This window comes from Pristiophorus japonicus, chromosome 1 (genome assembly GCF_044704955.1).
Source record: "Pristiophorus japonicus isolate sPriJap1 chromosome 1, sPriJap1.hap1, whole genome shotgun sequence".
Lineage (NCBI taxonomy): Eukaryota > Metazoa > Chordata > Chondrichthyes > Pristiophoridae > Pristiophorus > Pristiophorus japonicus.
Window position 1 is genome coordinate 112,363,414 of NC_091977.1, and position 14,582 is coordinate 112,377,995.

The window sequence follows — 14,582 nt, forward strand, 5'->3', positions numbered from 1 at the left end:
TGTGTGGTCATTTAAATGAGGGCATGATCTGGTTCCATTATGCCTGCTTACACTTATTGTTGAGGCTCACGCAGACAGAATGGGCATTTTGGTGAGGTCCTTTTTCTTGCCACTGCCATGGTACTGCATGATGGTGCTTTTCATATGCAGCACTGAATAACTTTGAATTTTGTTTTTTGTAAATGTTTTGTACTACACATTTTAACTTTGATCCACCTGCACTACAATGATAAATGAAGCAAACTTCATATAGATTTCAGTTTTTTAAATGCAGCAGAATTTAGTTCTGAAGATTAGTGAATTAACACAAGAATCTTCTTTCTGTGAATGAGCATCAACAACAGGTGGCACAGGCTGTGGAACGTGCAAAGCAAGTGACCATGGCAGAGTTGAACGGCATCATCGGGGTACGTGGGCTTCCCAGTCTGCCTCTTACAGTGTGTATACCCATCTTATTCACTTACTTTTATTTGTATATTTTTGTGTGTTGGTGCTTTAGGGTTATATGCTTTATGTACATAAGAACAGTTTTAATTCTTCAATCCTTTAAAGTGTTCAGACTCCATATACACACAATTTTCTCTTGGATGCTATCTAAATACAGAAAGGTCTATGGAAATCTGTGACTGAACTTCAGCATATGTATTTCCTAATAGCCTGTCAAATTTAGCCAGACAATATTCTTGTCCAGGTCATTTTCTTGCGTCTCCTATATTCCTATAACTGCAGCATTGTCTCCAGATTGTCAGTCTCATACAATTTTTGTTAAATGAGCCACCTATTTTGAGTCAAATGAGTGCTGGTGCTTCTACTTTCTTCCTTCCCTCCGTAACAATATATTAGCAATCAGGAATGAGTGTTCAAAATCTTGATGCTTTCTGTTTTGCTGAAACAATCCACTATTGTAGAGGTTGTCCTCTCAATTTTATTCATACATGAGGATTTGGCAAATTCAAATTACTCATTTATCAATTTATGTTAATTGCTCGTGTGAAGATGCCCTGCTGATTTTTATAGTTCTCTGAGACACTTTGTAATGATAATTAGACATGCCGCTGTAAGGATTAACACTGGCAAAGACCAGTGACGTCTTTAGACAAAGAGACCAGTTAATCCATCTGTGCTCAAAATTACATCCCAACTGGAGATTGAAAAATAAAAGCTGTGGATTAGTGCTGATAAAAGAATGGGACACGACTTGAAAACTTTTCTTTCATCAGTTTCTCAATTGCAGATCTACAGTCAATTTGCCTCTGGTAAGCTATTGGTAGTCAATTAGGTGAAAAAAAACTGGTAGGGTGACCTTCATTTTACTTCTAATGATTTTGTCTCAAAACTGCGTCTGTGACATTTAAGTATATATTTTTTATGCTGTTTTATGTTTGTGATTATTAAGCCTTGCATAAAGGTACAACCTTCACACATTCTTATTTATTCTCCTTCTGTCTTTTCTTACATTCTAACCCTTCTCCTTCCTCTCCCATGCTCTCCTCTTTCTCTCCTCTCTTCTCATTATTTTCTCCTTTTAATCTAATTTGGTCTCATTTTATTAGAGCTACAAATCTCTATGCTTATGTTCTCCCACAATTGCTCCAAACTGGTTTTATTCCCTCTGAAAACACACTCTGTAATAAGAAAGAACATTCATTTATGTAGCACTTTTTACATCCTCATGATTCACAAACCAATGACTTGCTCTTAAAGTATACTCACTGTTGTTTTGCGGTGTTATGGTTCTGTATGTGCCGGCAGCCCTTTGGAATATTGCCCAAGTAATAATTCTTCATATACGACTTAGATGGTCTATTTTACCATGGAGGATAATTCTGCTGATCTTGATGCTATTTCTGTTAGATATCAACATTGCATGCTCTTCAGGAAAGATCCCTGGATATATCATGATCCAGGGATCCCTAGAGAGCAAAGACCCTGCTCTTCCTCTTCCACCTCCATCATCATAGGCGGTCCCTCAAACGAGGATGACTTGCTTTCACATGAGTTCACAGATGTTTCAATGAAGGACCCGAAGTTCCACTCTTGAACTCCAATTGAAGGGGTGGAAGATGCCTGTGCGTGGATTTTTTTTTAATGTGTGGTGATCATTGCACATCAGCCACCACACAGGCTCAACAGCCTTTATCCAGTGGCAAGGGTTGAACCAGGACGACTGGAGACCTGCTCTGCTGCATGGACCTAGTACGCACACGTATCGCAGTGTGGGCAGACCCATGCTGCCCCTGGGCCTTCGGCTCTTCTGGGCCCCGTACCCTCATTCACCCACGATGTTCCAGGGCCCGCTCTATTTATAGCCCCGACCTGCGGTGGTGGTCTCACACAGGTCGGGGTGGTCCAGTAACTACACGTATCCTTCAAAAATCTTACATCTGACAAATTTATGTCAACATTTTCCATTAAGTCCACCTAAGGTGCAGACAGCAGTTGTAGGATCCAGCTGCAACTCTGGCTGAAATCTGCTAACTTTGCACAGACAGGGAATCAAAACTTGGCTGTTAATGGATTAGAACTACACCAGATTGTGTCTTTGTCTGTTAATTAAATCATTGGATGCTCCATGGTGAGCTTCAGAAACAAAAGGGCGTAACTGCCTACATACTTTATTAACCTCCTGCTTGAGCAGGCAGGATATCTATTATCAGTGGCACTTTTTTCCCCTTTTTTTTTTCAGGCAATTTCTCTTTCTCTCAACCCATCCTCTTCTCCTGTATGCATTTGCTTTTTAGGATTCAATTCTGCAGGTACTAATTAGTCATTTCTTTGTATGGGTGAAGAAAATAAGCAAGTGTCAGCAGATCATTCAACCAAGTCGACATGTAGTTCTAAAAAGAATTGCTAGGTAATGATCAGGAGTGGCAACCCATATCCTTCCTCTTTTATTCTCTCTCTTTCCTTTTTCCCCCCACACGCACGCTTGTATTATTTTTCCTTCCCCTGCACCCTCTGGGCAAACTGAGGCTGTTTAGTGCCACTGCTGCTTAAAATAAAATAAAATCAAAACTAACCTTTTTCCTTCGTCGTTCCTGGTTTCTACAAAAACAACTTGCATTTATTTAGACTTTAATGTAAAAAAAACATTGCTAGGTCTAAGGGGAAAACTGCCACTGAGCCAAAGAGGGAAAGATTGGAAGGGTGACAAAAGCTTGGGCACAGAGGTGAATTTTAAGGAAAGCATAATGGGCACAAGGGTAATGGGTGAGTGGGGCTTAATGCAGGATAAGATATGGGCAACAGAGTTTTTGATGAGCTGAAGTTAAGAGGCGGGCTATGTTGTGGAGGTGGAAGTAGGCATTCTTGTGATGGAGATGTTACGTGGTTGGAAACTTGGCTCGGTCTAACAGGACTTCACAGTTGAGACAGTGACCAGAGAGAGGAAGTAGTTGGTAACCGGTCACATGAAGTTGGTGCTGGGAGCCAGAGATGTTGGCTTTAGTCTTCCCAATGTTTAGTTGCAGAAAGTTCCTGCTCGTCCAAAACTGGATATCTGCCAATCGACCTGATAGTGAAATCAGGCAGGACAGAGAACTGTCACTTTGCACAGGCAGAGGACTGGGAAAATCTTTCATATTTCTATCCTGATGCTTTGAAAATTCTACAAGTGAGTAGATGTAAACCCCTGATTTAAAAGAAAAATATTCTGTAAATCTGTATACCTCCCAAATTCAAATATTAATAAATAACACTCGTGAGAGGACTAGCAACTTTAAAATTGGCTAAATTAGCAATTGTTTTGTAGCTCTAAAAAAAATCTAGTGCTTCTGCCCAGCCATAAATGTATTTGGTATTCTAACCATTTTAGTGTCGTGTCTAATTTGGAAAATCCAACTCTGTCCAAGCACCTCAAACATCCACTTTGCCATTTCTGGACAGGTGAGTATGTTTGAGAGGGATTGGTTTTAATTCAGAAAACTGTAAAATACCTTTAAACGCTTATTAATATGACTTCCAAAAAAACCCCAATATTGTCCCTTAACTAGCCACTGTAGCTTTATAAATCCTGTTCCACTTTTTTTTTGTTCTAGATATTTCTGTCGCTCTGCCTTTCCTTTCTCACCAAGTGGCCATTTTAATAATTATCTTGTGTAATACAATTGGTTTCATGCTCTGACACATGCATCATTTTTGCTTGAAAGAGACTGGTGCATCTAGTCAAACCGGAATAGCATAAAATTGGGCTGACAAATCACGGGACCTTTGCTCCATCGTTGAACATGCAATGTGTCAACCTGTCTCCCAAGGGGAAGCAGACAACAGAAGTCTATCTATTTGTACTATCAGCAGCTGCAGTACGAATAAATGCTGACCCATTTTATGGCAGCTGCTTGCATCGTGAAGGGACATGACCTAGTGTAAAGGACAATGGGGGTCATGCACTAAAAATACTGATAATTAGACTAAAAATAGATGAAGCAAAAGTCCTGGTAAAGTTTTTTTTTAAAAAGACCAAAATTCTTTCTAGATTAGCAGAGAGTCTAAGTTCCTAAATTGTGCTTCCTTTTAGACTGGTTCTATTTGTCTCTCTAGTCAGACTAAATGTTTATTTGTCTACTGTTGCAAATGATATATCAGCTTGATTAGCAACCCTGATGATGTGTTAATATTTTTTACAATGTGCATACAAATCCATAAGAAGTTTAATAGAATTTAATCAGCAATGCGTAACATTGTTATGTAAAATTAGGTATCTTTCATGAAAGCAGATAGAAGTGACATGGAAATGTGGCTTAAAGTAATTTAGATTTAACCCCCTCAGAACCGATCTCCATAATAATGGAATTGTGCACAGGCATGGTGGTAATATACTTTGAAATACGAAGACAATTGAGTTTCAGAATATTGTGTTTTACCATCACATGATTAGATTTGACACGATTAATAGATGTTGGTATATATTCCCCTGTTTCTCCCCCTCCCCTCAGTTGTTTTTCACCTAGCTATCTGTATTGTGATGGGCTTCAGTTAACCTCTTGAGGGTTTATTCTTCAGAGTAATCGGTCAATCATATGATGCTCTATAAATAACTAGACTGAGGACATACAATAAGATGGACAAAGCCAAATGGTTGTGGTAAGAACTGAAGTTCTGCTTGAAAGGTTGTATTATACAAAAAGACTTGAGGCTTTGTAAGTGCCCACTCAGCAATGCATAATGCTTTTTTTGGGGGGGGCGGGGGGGCGGGGGGGTGTGGTGAAGGAAAGTGGAAGGAGAAAAAGAAACTGAAGTTTGATAGATTGCAGATCTGCTTTATTTTGTTTATCTGGACTGTTCAATGCGGGATGACTGATAGTAAACGAGCTTGTGAACTTTTAATGGGGTACCAACTAGACGACTTGCAGTGTGTTGGAGGATAGATGTGGCGAGTTACTATAACTGCTTTGAACAGATTCACAAGCTGCGAAATCTTGAGTGGTGATTAGCCTCAGAAGTAGAGAGTCGGCCTATTCTGTTCTAATCACGTATCAAATGATTGTTTTTGACATGACAAGGACAATCCCATTCCCAACTTTTTAGAACTTCCTATGAGCAGATGGAATGCTGGTTACATGAAGGATTTGTTGTACCTTATTGCCAACTAATTGGCTGCCAATGTGAATTTCATGAAAGAGTCCTATGTTGAAGTGCTACTCATGATGCCAGCAAATATTGCAAAATTTGAAAATCTTGCAGTTTAAAACTAATTGAGCAGGTCTTTCTGGTGCCAATCACGTAATGTGCTTCTGAGGAAGTTTGCTTGCATCTTTTTATGGTTTGTGGCTCGTGCACACAAATGCAAAGTAACACATGGTTTTATTGCCTTCCTTCTCCTACAGTGATTAATATGGACAGATTTATTTTCTTTTGTGTTCAAAAATATATATTTTTCATTCAAACTGCTCAGCGCTGCATTCATAATGATGCTGATCCTGCTGGCCACTGATATATTCAGAGCACAAGCATACACAGCTTCCAACATGGCAGGCAGCTCTTTCAGAAGCCTCCGGAAATCTGCCTGGTTCTGTTTAATGATTAACTCTGCAATTACAATACACAATACGTCCACATCCACAGTGTAGAGCTACAAACTTTACAAGCTTACAGACATTACACTCATCCTTCCTTAATGAAGTTATTATAACAAACATCATGCATAACTTTCATGTTTATACATAACACAGGATATAAACTTATTTTTTTCCATATTTACAAATTTAACTTCACCACTTGTTTTCTGTTTCGAAGAGGATACCTTCGCTCTCGAACAGAACCTTCTAAACATGGTGTCGAACCTGAACTCATTCGAGGCTCATCCTGAGGAATGTTATCCTCCACGGAATTTCCTTGATTTTCATTTGAACTCACTCTAACTTCAGGCTCTTTGTTTTCCTGACTCGGACTCAGACTTTCATTCTGATTCTCTCCTGGATTTGTTTCCAGTACATTGGATTAAGGATTTGCTACTGGTGTATCAAAACTATCTGATGAGTCAGAAATAATTGAATCATTCCCACCTTCAACTCCTTCCATGTCTGTAGGTAAAATATGATCAATATGAACAAACCTAACCTGTCCATTATCAAACAACTTTACCAAATATGTGCGAGGACCACATCTTCACCACTCTTCCTGGTAACCACTTTAACCATTTATGGTGATGGTTTTTCACTCTCACCTTCTGGTTTAATTTCACACTTCTCTCTTTTACTCTACCTCTATCATGATTCTCTTTCTGTCTTAATTGTGTATCTTCTACGGACTGTGCAAAATTTGGTTTTAACAACGAGAATCTGGTTCGTGGCTGTCGTTTGAGAAACAACTCTGCTGGTGTTCTACCAGTAGTTGTATGAGGAGTATTTCGATATGTAATCAAAAAATTAGCCAATTTGTGATCCAATGACAATTGTCGTTTCCTTGGATTTGGATCCAACATTTGTTTTATGAGGGCACGTTTTACAATTTGTACAGTGCGCTCTGCTGCACCATTCGAAGCAGGGTTGTATGGTGGAACCTTGGTATGTTTCACACCATTTTTGTTCGTGAATTGTGCAAATTCTTCTGAACAAAATTGTGGTCCATTATCCGAAACCATCCCTTCAGGGAGGCCAAATGAAGAAAATAATTTTCGCAAAATGTCCAATGTTTTACTTGTTATTTTCCACATTGGAAACACCTCAACCCACTTCGAATGGCTATCAATCACAAATAACAATTGTTGTCCTTCTAACTCAGCAAAATCAATATGTAGCCTTTGCCACACCCTGGGAGGCCATTTCCATGTCTGTAATGGTACTGATGGTGGTTGCTTGCTTACCGATTGACATGTCGTACACTGACTCACGATGTACTCTATATCTTTATCAAGACCTGGCCACCATAAATAACTGCGTGCAAAACTCTTGGTCAAGCACATTCCCAGGTGCTGATCATGGAGGTCTCCTAATAATTTGGACCTGAATTTATTTGGTATAACCACTCTTGCACCCCACATGATACAATCTTTATCGACTGATAATTCATTCCTATGAATGAAAAATGGATGTGTATCTTTGTCTGTTACCTGGTTTGGCCAGCCATTTGCAATATACTCGTACACTTTTGACATCATTGGGTCACGTTTGGTTGCTCTACCAATCTCTTCAGCTGTGACTGGCAGTTCATCAATGTATGAAAAATAAAACACTTCTTCCCTATCTGGTGTAACTTGTGATGGGGAAGGCAATCTAGACATTGTATCAGCATTACTGTGATCAGCTGATCGTCTGTATTCAATATCATATGTATATGCTGACAAAATCAAAGCCCATCTCTGCATTCGGGCTGCAGCTAATGTTGGAACTGGGGACTTTGGATGAAGATTGCTGTTAGGGGCTTATGGTCCGTAACGATGGTAAACGTACGGCCATACAAGTATTTGTGAAACTTCTTGACCCCAAAAATTAATGCCAAAGCTTCCCTTTCAATTTGCGCATAATTACTCTCACTGGCACTGAGAGTGCGTGAAGCAAAAGCAATTGGTCTCTCCTCCCCACTACTTAATACATGAGAGATTACTGCCCCAACTCCATACGGAGAGGCATCACGTGCTAGCTTAATCTCGTTAGATATATCATAGTGAACTAACATGGTGCTCTCTACCAATTTGCTTTTACACTCCTTGAATGCTGTATCGCATTCTTTTGACCACTTCCAATGGACTGTTTTTTCAAAAGTTCATTCAGTGGATGTAATATTGTAGCCAAATTTGGTAGGAACTTCCCATAATAGTTCAAAAGACCCAAGAATGAACGAAGTTCAGTGACATTCCTGGGAGTGGGTGCATTTCTGATTGCATCCAATTTTTCCATGGTTGGATGTAAACCATCTTTGTCTAATCTGTGCCCTAAGTACTCCACTGAGTTTTTAAATAACTCACACTTATGAGCAGACACTCGTACTCTGTGCTTCTCTAGCCGTTTGAGGACTTCATTCAATATGTTATTATGAATTTGCCTATTTTGTGCTGAAATTAGTATGTCATCCAAATAACATACTACCCCTTCAATACCTTGCAGTCTGGTTCATCACCTCTTGGAATATGGCAGGGGTGGAAGACACTCCAAACGGTAGCCTATTAAATTGATATAGGCCTAGATGAGTATTTATAGTCAAACATGACTTGGACTCCTCATCTAGTTCAAGCTGTAAGTTGGCATTCGTAAGATCCAGTTTTGAGAAGATCTGACCAACTCCCAGTGTTGTGAACAAATCTTCTATATTCAGCAATGTATTGGGGACATTACCCTCTAGAACTTGGTTTAGGGTAACTTTATAATCACCACACAAACTTACCTTACCATCGGACTTGGGTACAACAACAATGGGTGTAGCCCAATTACATCAATCTATCTTACAAATAATGTTCTCAGTCTCTAGTCTTTTGAGTTCTTGCTCCACTTTCTCCTTGAGTGCATATGGTACGGAACGTGGCTTGTAGTAAACCGATCTAGCATCCTTCTGTACCCTGACACTCCCCTTGAAGCCATGGTTCGGACTGCCCGTTTCGCAGAACACCTTCAGATACTTCTTGATAACCTCAGCCGTTGATGAAAATCTCGCTTCCACACAGAAAATCTTACTCCAATCCAGCTTCAGTGAGCTCAACCAATTTTTTCCTCGTAAGGCAGGCTTGACTCCTTTCACTACTATTAGAGGCAAGTTCTGAAATTGATCTTTATATTTCACCGGTACGGTGATACGACCTACCACAGGAATTTTCTCTCCCGAGTAGCCTCGCAGCTCTATCTTGGATTTGTCCAGTTGAAAATCATGCAATTTGTCGCGATATAGTGACTTCGGTACTATACTCACGGATGCACCTGTGTCAATTTCCATTGGTATCTTGAATCCTGCAACATCTATGTGGATTTTGATGCTTTCTGAATCGCTGTCTGTTAACCTCGTGCTCCTGATGACGTGTAACTCTCACATCTCCTTGTCCGGTTGTTGTTGTTCCGTGCTATATAGTCTCTTTGGATTTCTATTCATAGCTTTGAACGCTGGACTCATAGCTTTAAAAACTGGTTTACCCTTCAGTTGGCATGCCTTCGCAAGATGCCCAGTCTTTCTGCAGAAGAAACACTCTGCCTTCACGTATGGACAACTTTGAGCAATGTGTTGTCCCAGACACCTATAGCACGACTTCGATGCTGTGTTAGAATTTTCAGTTTCTGAGACTTTGGGCCCCCACCGTCTTTTACTTTGAACCTGCAGGTGATTTACCTCGGTTGACTGACGACCGTAATTATTATTTAATTCTCGGGAATATTGTTCGGCCATGTCCATCGACCTCGCTGTTTGACAAGCAATCTCAAAAGTCAAGTCATCCATCATCAATAACTTCCTTCTGATCGCATCATTTTTCACCCCACAAACAAAACGATCCCGTAATGCTCGGTTTTGAAAGTTTCCAAAATTACAGTGCATCGATAGCTTTTTTAATGCTACAATGTAATCACTGATAAATTCATCAGTCTTTTGATTCCAAATCCCAAAACGATAGCTTTCAGCAATTTCTAACGGTTTTGGGTTATAGTGCTGCTCCAGCTTCATTTTTAGCATTGTGTCCTTTGGCTCGTCCGGCACAAGCAGATTTATAAAAGTGTCATTTAATGCCGGACCTGCCTCCGATAAGAAGATCGCTTTCTTACGTTCCAACACAGCCCGTTTCTGGACTGCATTGTCTCGAACTTCGATTATGTTATTTGCAGTGAAATACATTTCTAGCCGATCCACATACACTTTAAAACGTTCCCAGTCGTGTCTGTGTTCCCCCAAATGTCCGAATACATCTGCCATTTTAATCTCTAGCTGTTCACGCCGTGTGCTGTATTTTACCTCGGATTTTTGTAGCTATTTCCAAAGACAGAAACTTCCAAAGCCTCTCTGTCGGCTGGCTGAATCCTTCACCAACAAAATTTAAGCTTTAAATCATCAAAAAAAAAATCCCATCTCAATCACCAAATGTGATATATTCACAGAGCACAAGCGCACACACAGCTTCCAACATGGCAGACAGCTGCTCGGAAGCCTCCGGAAATCTGCCTAGTTCTGTTTATTATTAACCCTGCACTTGCAGTACACAATACATCCACATCCACAGTGTAGAGCTACAAACATTACTAGCTTGCTTCCAGTTTCTCAGTTTTCCTTCCCTGCCCCATTTCCAATCTGTGTGTGCTTGCTCAGTGATGTAGTCTCAATTACCTGATAATTTAAAAGATAAAGGAAGACTTTGATTAAATCTGATGGCCAAATTCAATTGGCTCATCTCTGCTTATCTGGCTCCTGCAAGCATGACCTCTGAGTCTTCATTCGGACTCTGCTCCAAAAACAATTAGCACTAAAACAGAAACTTGGATTATTTAATTCTGCGTTGTGGTTTAGTGCTTTGACTAGGTTTTCTTTATTGGTTCTTGGGACCTGGGTGACCCTGGAAAGACCCATCCTTGGTTGTCCTGAAGGCATCGAGTCCAGACCAGTTCATTGTGTCAGATTTCCTTTCCCGAAGGACATTCATTGGTGAACCATTTAATAAGATCATAAGAAATAGGAACAGGAGTAGGCCATACGGCCCTCGAGCCTGCTCCGCCATTCAATAAGATAATGGCCGATTTGATCATGGACTCAGCTCCACTTCCCCGCCTGCTCCCCATAACCCCTTATCGCTTAAGAAACTTTCTATTTCTGTCTTAAATGTATTCAATGTCCCAGCTTCCACAGCTCTCCGAGGCAGCAAATTCCACAAATTTACAAACCTCAGAGGAAATTCCTCATCTTTGCTTTAAATGGGCGACTCCTTATTCTAAAATTATGCCCTCGAGTTCTAGTCTCCCCCATCAGTGGAAACATCCTCTCTGCATGCACCTTGTCAAGCCCCCTCATAATCTTATGTTTCGATAAGATCACACCTGAACTCCAGTGAGTGGAGGCCCAACCTACTCAACCTTTCCTCATAAGTCAACCCCCTCATCCTCGGAATCAACCTAATGAACCTTCTCTGAACTGCCTCCAAAGCAAGTATATCCTTTCGTAAAGATGGAAACCAAAACTGCACGCAGTATTCCAGGTGTGGCCTCACCAATACCTTGTATAGCTGTAGCAAGACTTCCCTGCTTTTATACTCCATCCCCTTTGCAATAAAGGCCAAGATTCCATTGGCCTTCCTGATCACTTGCTGTACCTACATATACTATCCTTTTGTGTTTCATGCACAAGTACCCCCAGGTCCTGCTGTACTGCCACACTTTGCAATCTTTCTCCATGTAAATAATAACAACTTCTTTGATTCTTTCTGCCAAAGTGCATGACCTCACACTTTCCAACATTATACTCCATCTGCCAAATTTTTGCCCACTCACTTAGCCTGCCTGTCATTTTGCAGATTTTTTGTGTCCTCCTCACACATTGCTTTTCCTCCCATCTTTTATCGTCAGCAAACTTGGCTACATTACACTCATTCCCTTCTTCCAAATCATTAATATAGATTGTAAATAGTTGGGGTCCCAGCACTGATCCCTGCGGCACCCTTCTAGTTACTGGTTGTCAACCAGAGAATGAACCATTTATGCTGACTCTTTGTTTTCTGTTAGTTACCAATCCTCTATCGGTGCTAATATATTCCCCCCAACCCCGTGAACTTTTGGAACCTTTTATGTGGCACCTTGTCAAATGCCTTCTGGAAGTCCAAATACACCACATCCATTGGTTCCCTTTTATCCACCCTGTTCGTTATATCCTCATGTGAGCATTTACCACAAAGTTCAGCAGCTTTCATGGCCATTTTCTGGTACTATCCCACAATTTATCCGATGTATTGAATTCAGCTTAATAATTTGCACGGTGGGATTTGAACTTCAGCTCCGGGTTACTAGTCCCGAACTAAAGCCATGCCACTACCATACCTGCACTGTATGCGTTTGGAAAATAAATACTTAAAAATGCTAAGTTCATTTAATGCAGAAATCTATAGTGTATAATGTTTTGATAGTTGTGTACATATAAGTTTTTTTTTTAAAACTCTCTCTCTTTTCCCCCACCCCCCAATAGCTGATTTTCAGAAAAATTCCATCAAACTTACTCTGGGGTTGCCATCAGCTTCGTAAGATCTGTACCTTGGCATCTGATGACTCCATTGAGTGCAGATTAAAAGTAATGATGAATTGCCATTTCTACCCACTTCCAGAAATGTTTCCACATACAAACATGTGGTTAAAAAAAGACTATTCAATCAGTTGCTTTGAGCAGACTGGTAGTAAGTTAAATTGGCCTTATTTTTGTACTGTTTGCTTGGTGTTATTTTCCCCCTCTCTCCAACTCTTTGTAGAAATAGTATAATATTTTCTACTCTCCTCCTCTCCCTCTGCATGGTGAAATGTAGTAGGCCCCTTCCTCCTCTTTGTGGTGTATTTTCACAGGGTTCAAGGCCCACAGGCAGGAGCAAAAGCAAAGAGCTCTTTCCCTCACTGCTGCAAGCTCCAAATGATTAGGCCACGCCTCCAACAGCTCCACAACTCTTTTTGGGGACAAAAAAACATTAAATCATGTGCCCCCTGATCTGGGGGAACTGTTTGCTTGGTGGTTCAGAGAAACTTGCCAGCTGTCTTGAATATTTGAAATCTAAGTAGTGTTAACAATTTATTCTGCACTTCTAGAAACCTTAATGCTGGTTGCACAGAATTAATCCTATTATCTACAATTCAATTGGGGAGACAAATTAGGCTAATGCACTTAGCTGTTTGCGATGTGAAGTTCTGTTCTGCTTCTTGAGTTCTAGTGCTGAAGGGTTGTATGTCCACATTTTAGCTATTTTTATAATGTCTGTTGTTAATTGCTGTCAGTTCAGCTGCCTATACATGCATCACCGCTTCTTTCAAAGAAATCGGACAACACTTGAGGAGTGGTAGTAATTGGTAATGGGACAAACTTGTTACTTGGATTGCAATGAACATGGTTCTAATGGCAGGTGTCCAACTTTTAATTAAGTGCTAATAAGCATGCCTGGTCAACCATAGTGCAGACATCAAGACAAGCTTCGTTTTTTTCTTTCCTGGCTTGTAGCCTAACACGAAAATTCTCAATCAAATGGGACACAAAGTGAATTATATTAACTTACTTTTAGCAAACCTGTACTATGTAGTAATGTTTAAAGTTCTACTGCCATGAGTATTTTTAATAAAATCATTTAGATATTGTCATGTTAAACATTGAATTTCATTGCAATATATATGGCTTCTAAAATGTAGACTTGTGGATAATAATTAGCAGCATGTTCTGTGCTCTGTATCAATGCTTTTAGATTAATGGGCTGTGCTACTGTCATGCACTGTGTAGTGTTTTCATGCACTGTAGTGTTTTGCGTAGCTGCATTGTTTAAGTGTGAGAAAATCTCAAGTCCATACATTTGTTATGTGTTGTGTCTGTACTTGAAATGTACTACACATAATGGGGGAGAAGTTTCCGCTTTGGATGCAATTGTTGATTCTGACGCAATTTGTTTTGGAAAGTGTTTCTCTTCCCTCTTTCCCCCCGCCCCCCCCCCCCCCGCCGAGTTTCTGCTCAAACTCATTTGCATATCGCTGAGTGCAATATCTGCCATGAACCAACGCAATCGGGCTGCATTTTTTTTTAATTAACATTTTTTGCTTTAAAAACATCCCTTGATGTATTTAAGAGTGGTAACTTGGTAAAATTTGATTAATACACTTGGTAAAATTTGATTAATACACCTGAAATTGGGTTTATCACACACAAATTGGTATCAATCCACTTCCTATGAGAAACCCAATTTTAAATGACTGGAATTGACTTTTAAATGTACTAAACTAGTTGGATTGGGGTACAGTAGTGAATTCCTTTAGTAAATTATAAAACAACATTCAAAACTTTCCCTCAAAAGTTCCAGCATAATTTTTGGAGCCTCTTGAAGGCCTGCAAATGAGCGCAATTAGTCAAACCTCCCAATGCTGATTCAACCTGGGGGCACAAGCCAGTTTTGTGGGCTGGGCCTGCCGGCACAATGTTTTTAAAACTAGCTCAAAAAGTCGCCGAAACTT

General features: G+C 40.1%; 1 protein-coding gene across 4 annotated transcripts in view; it reads left to right on the forward strand.

Annotated features, from left to right (window-relative positions):
* Positions 1 to 14,582, forward strand: part of LOC139265521 (transducin-like enhancer protein 1) — a 140,314-nt gene that overhangs the window by 48,058 nt on the left and 77,674 nt on the right. The window contains exon 6 of one of the 4 annotated variants that reach the window (XM_070882546.1): positions 333 to 437. The exons of 2 other annotated variants lie outside the window; for them this stretch is intronic. In XM_070882546.1, coding sequence (XP_070738647.1) covers positions 333 to 437 — 105 coding nt within the window. The remainder of the gene's footprint in view (positions 1 to 332; positions 438 to 14,582) is intronic. One more of the 4 variants, XM_070882554.1, reaches the window with a different exon arrangement.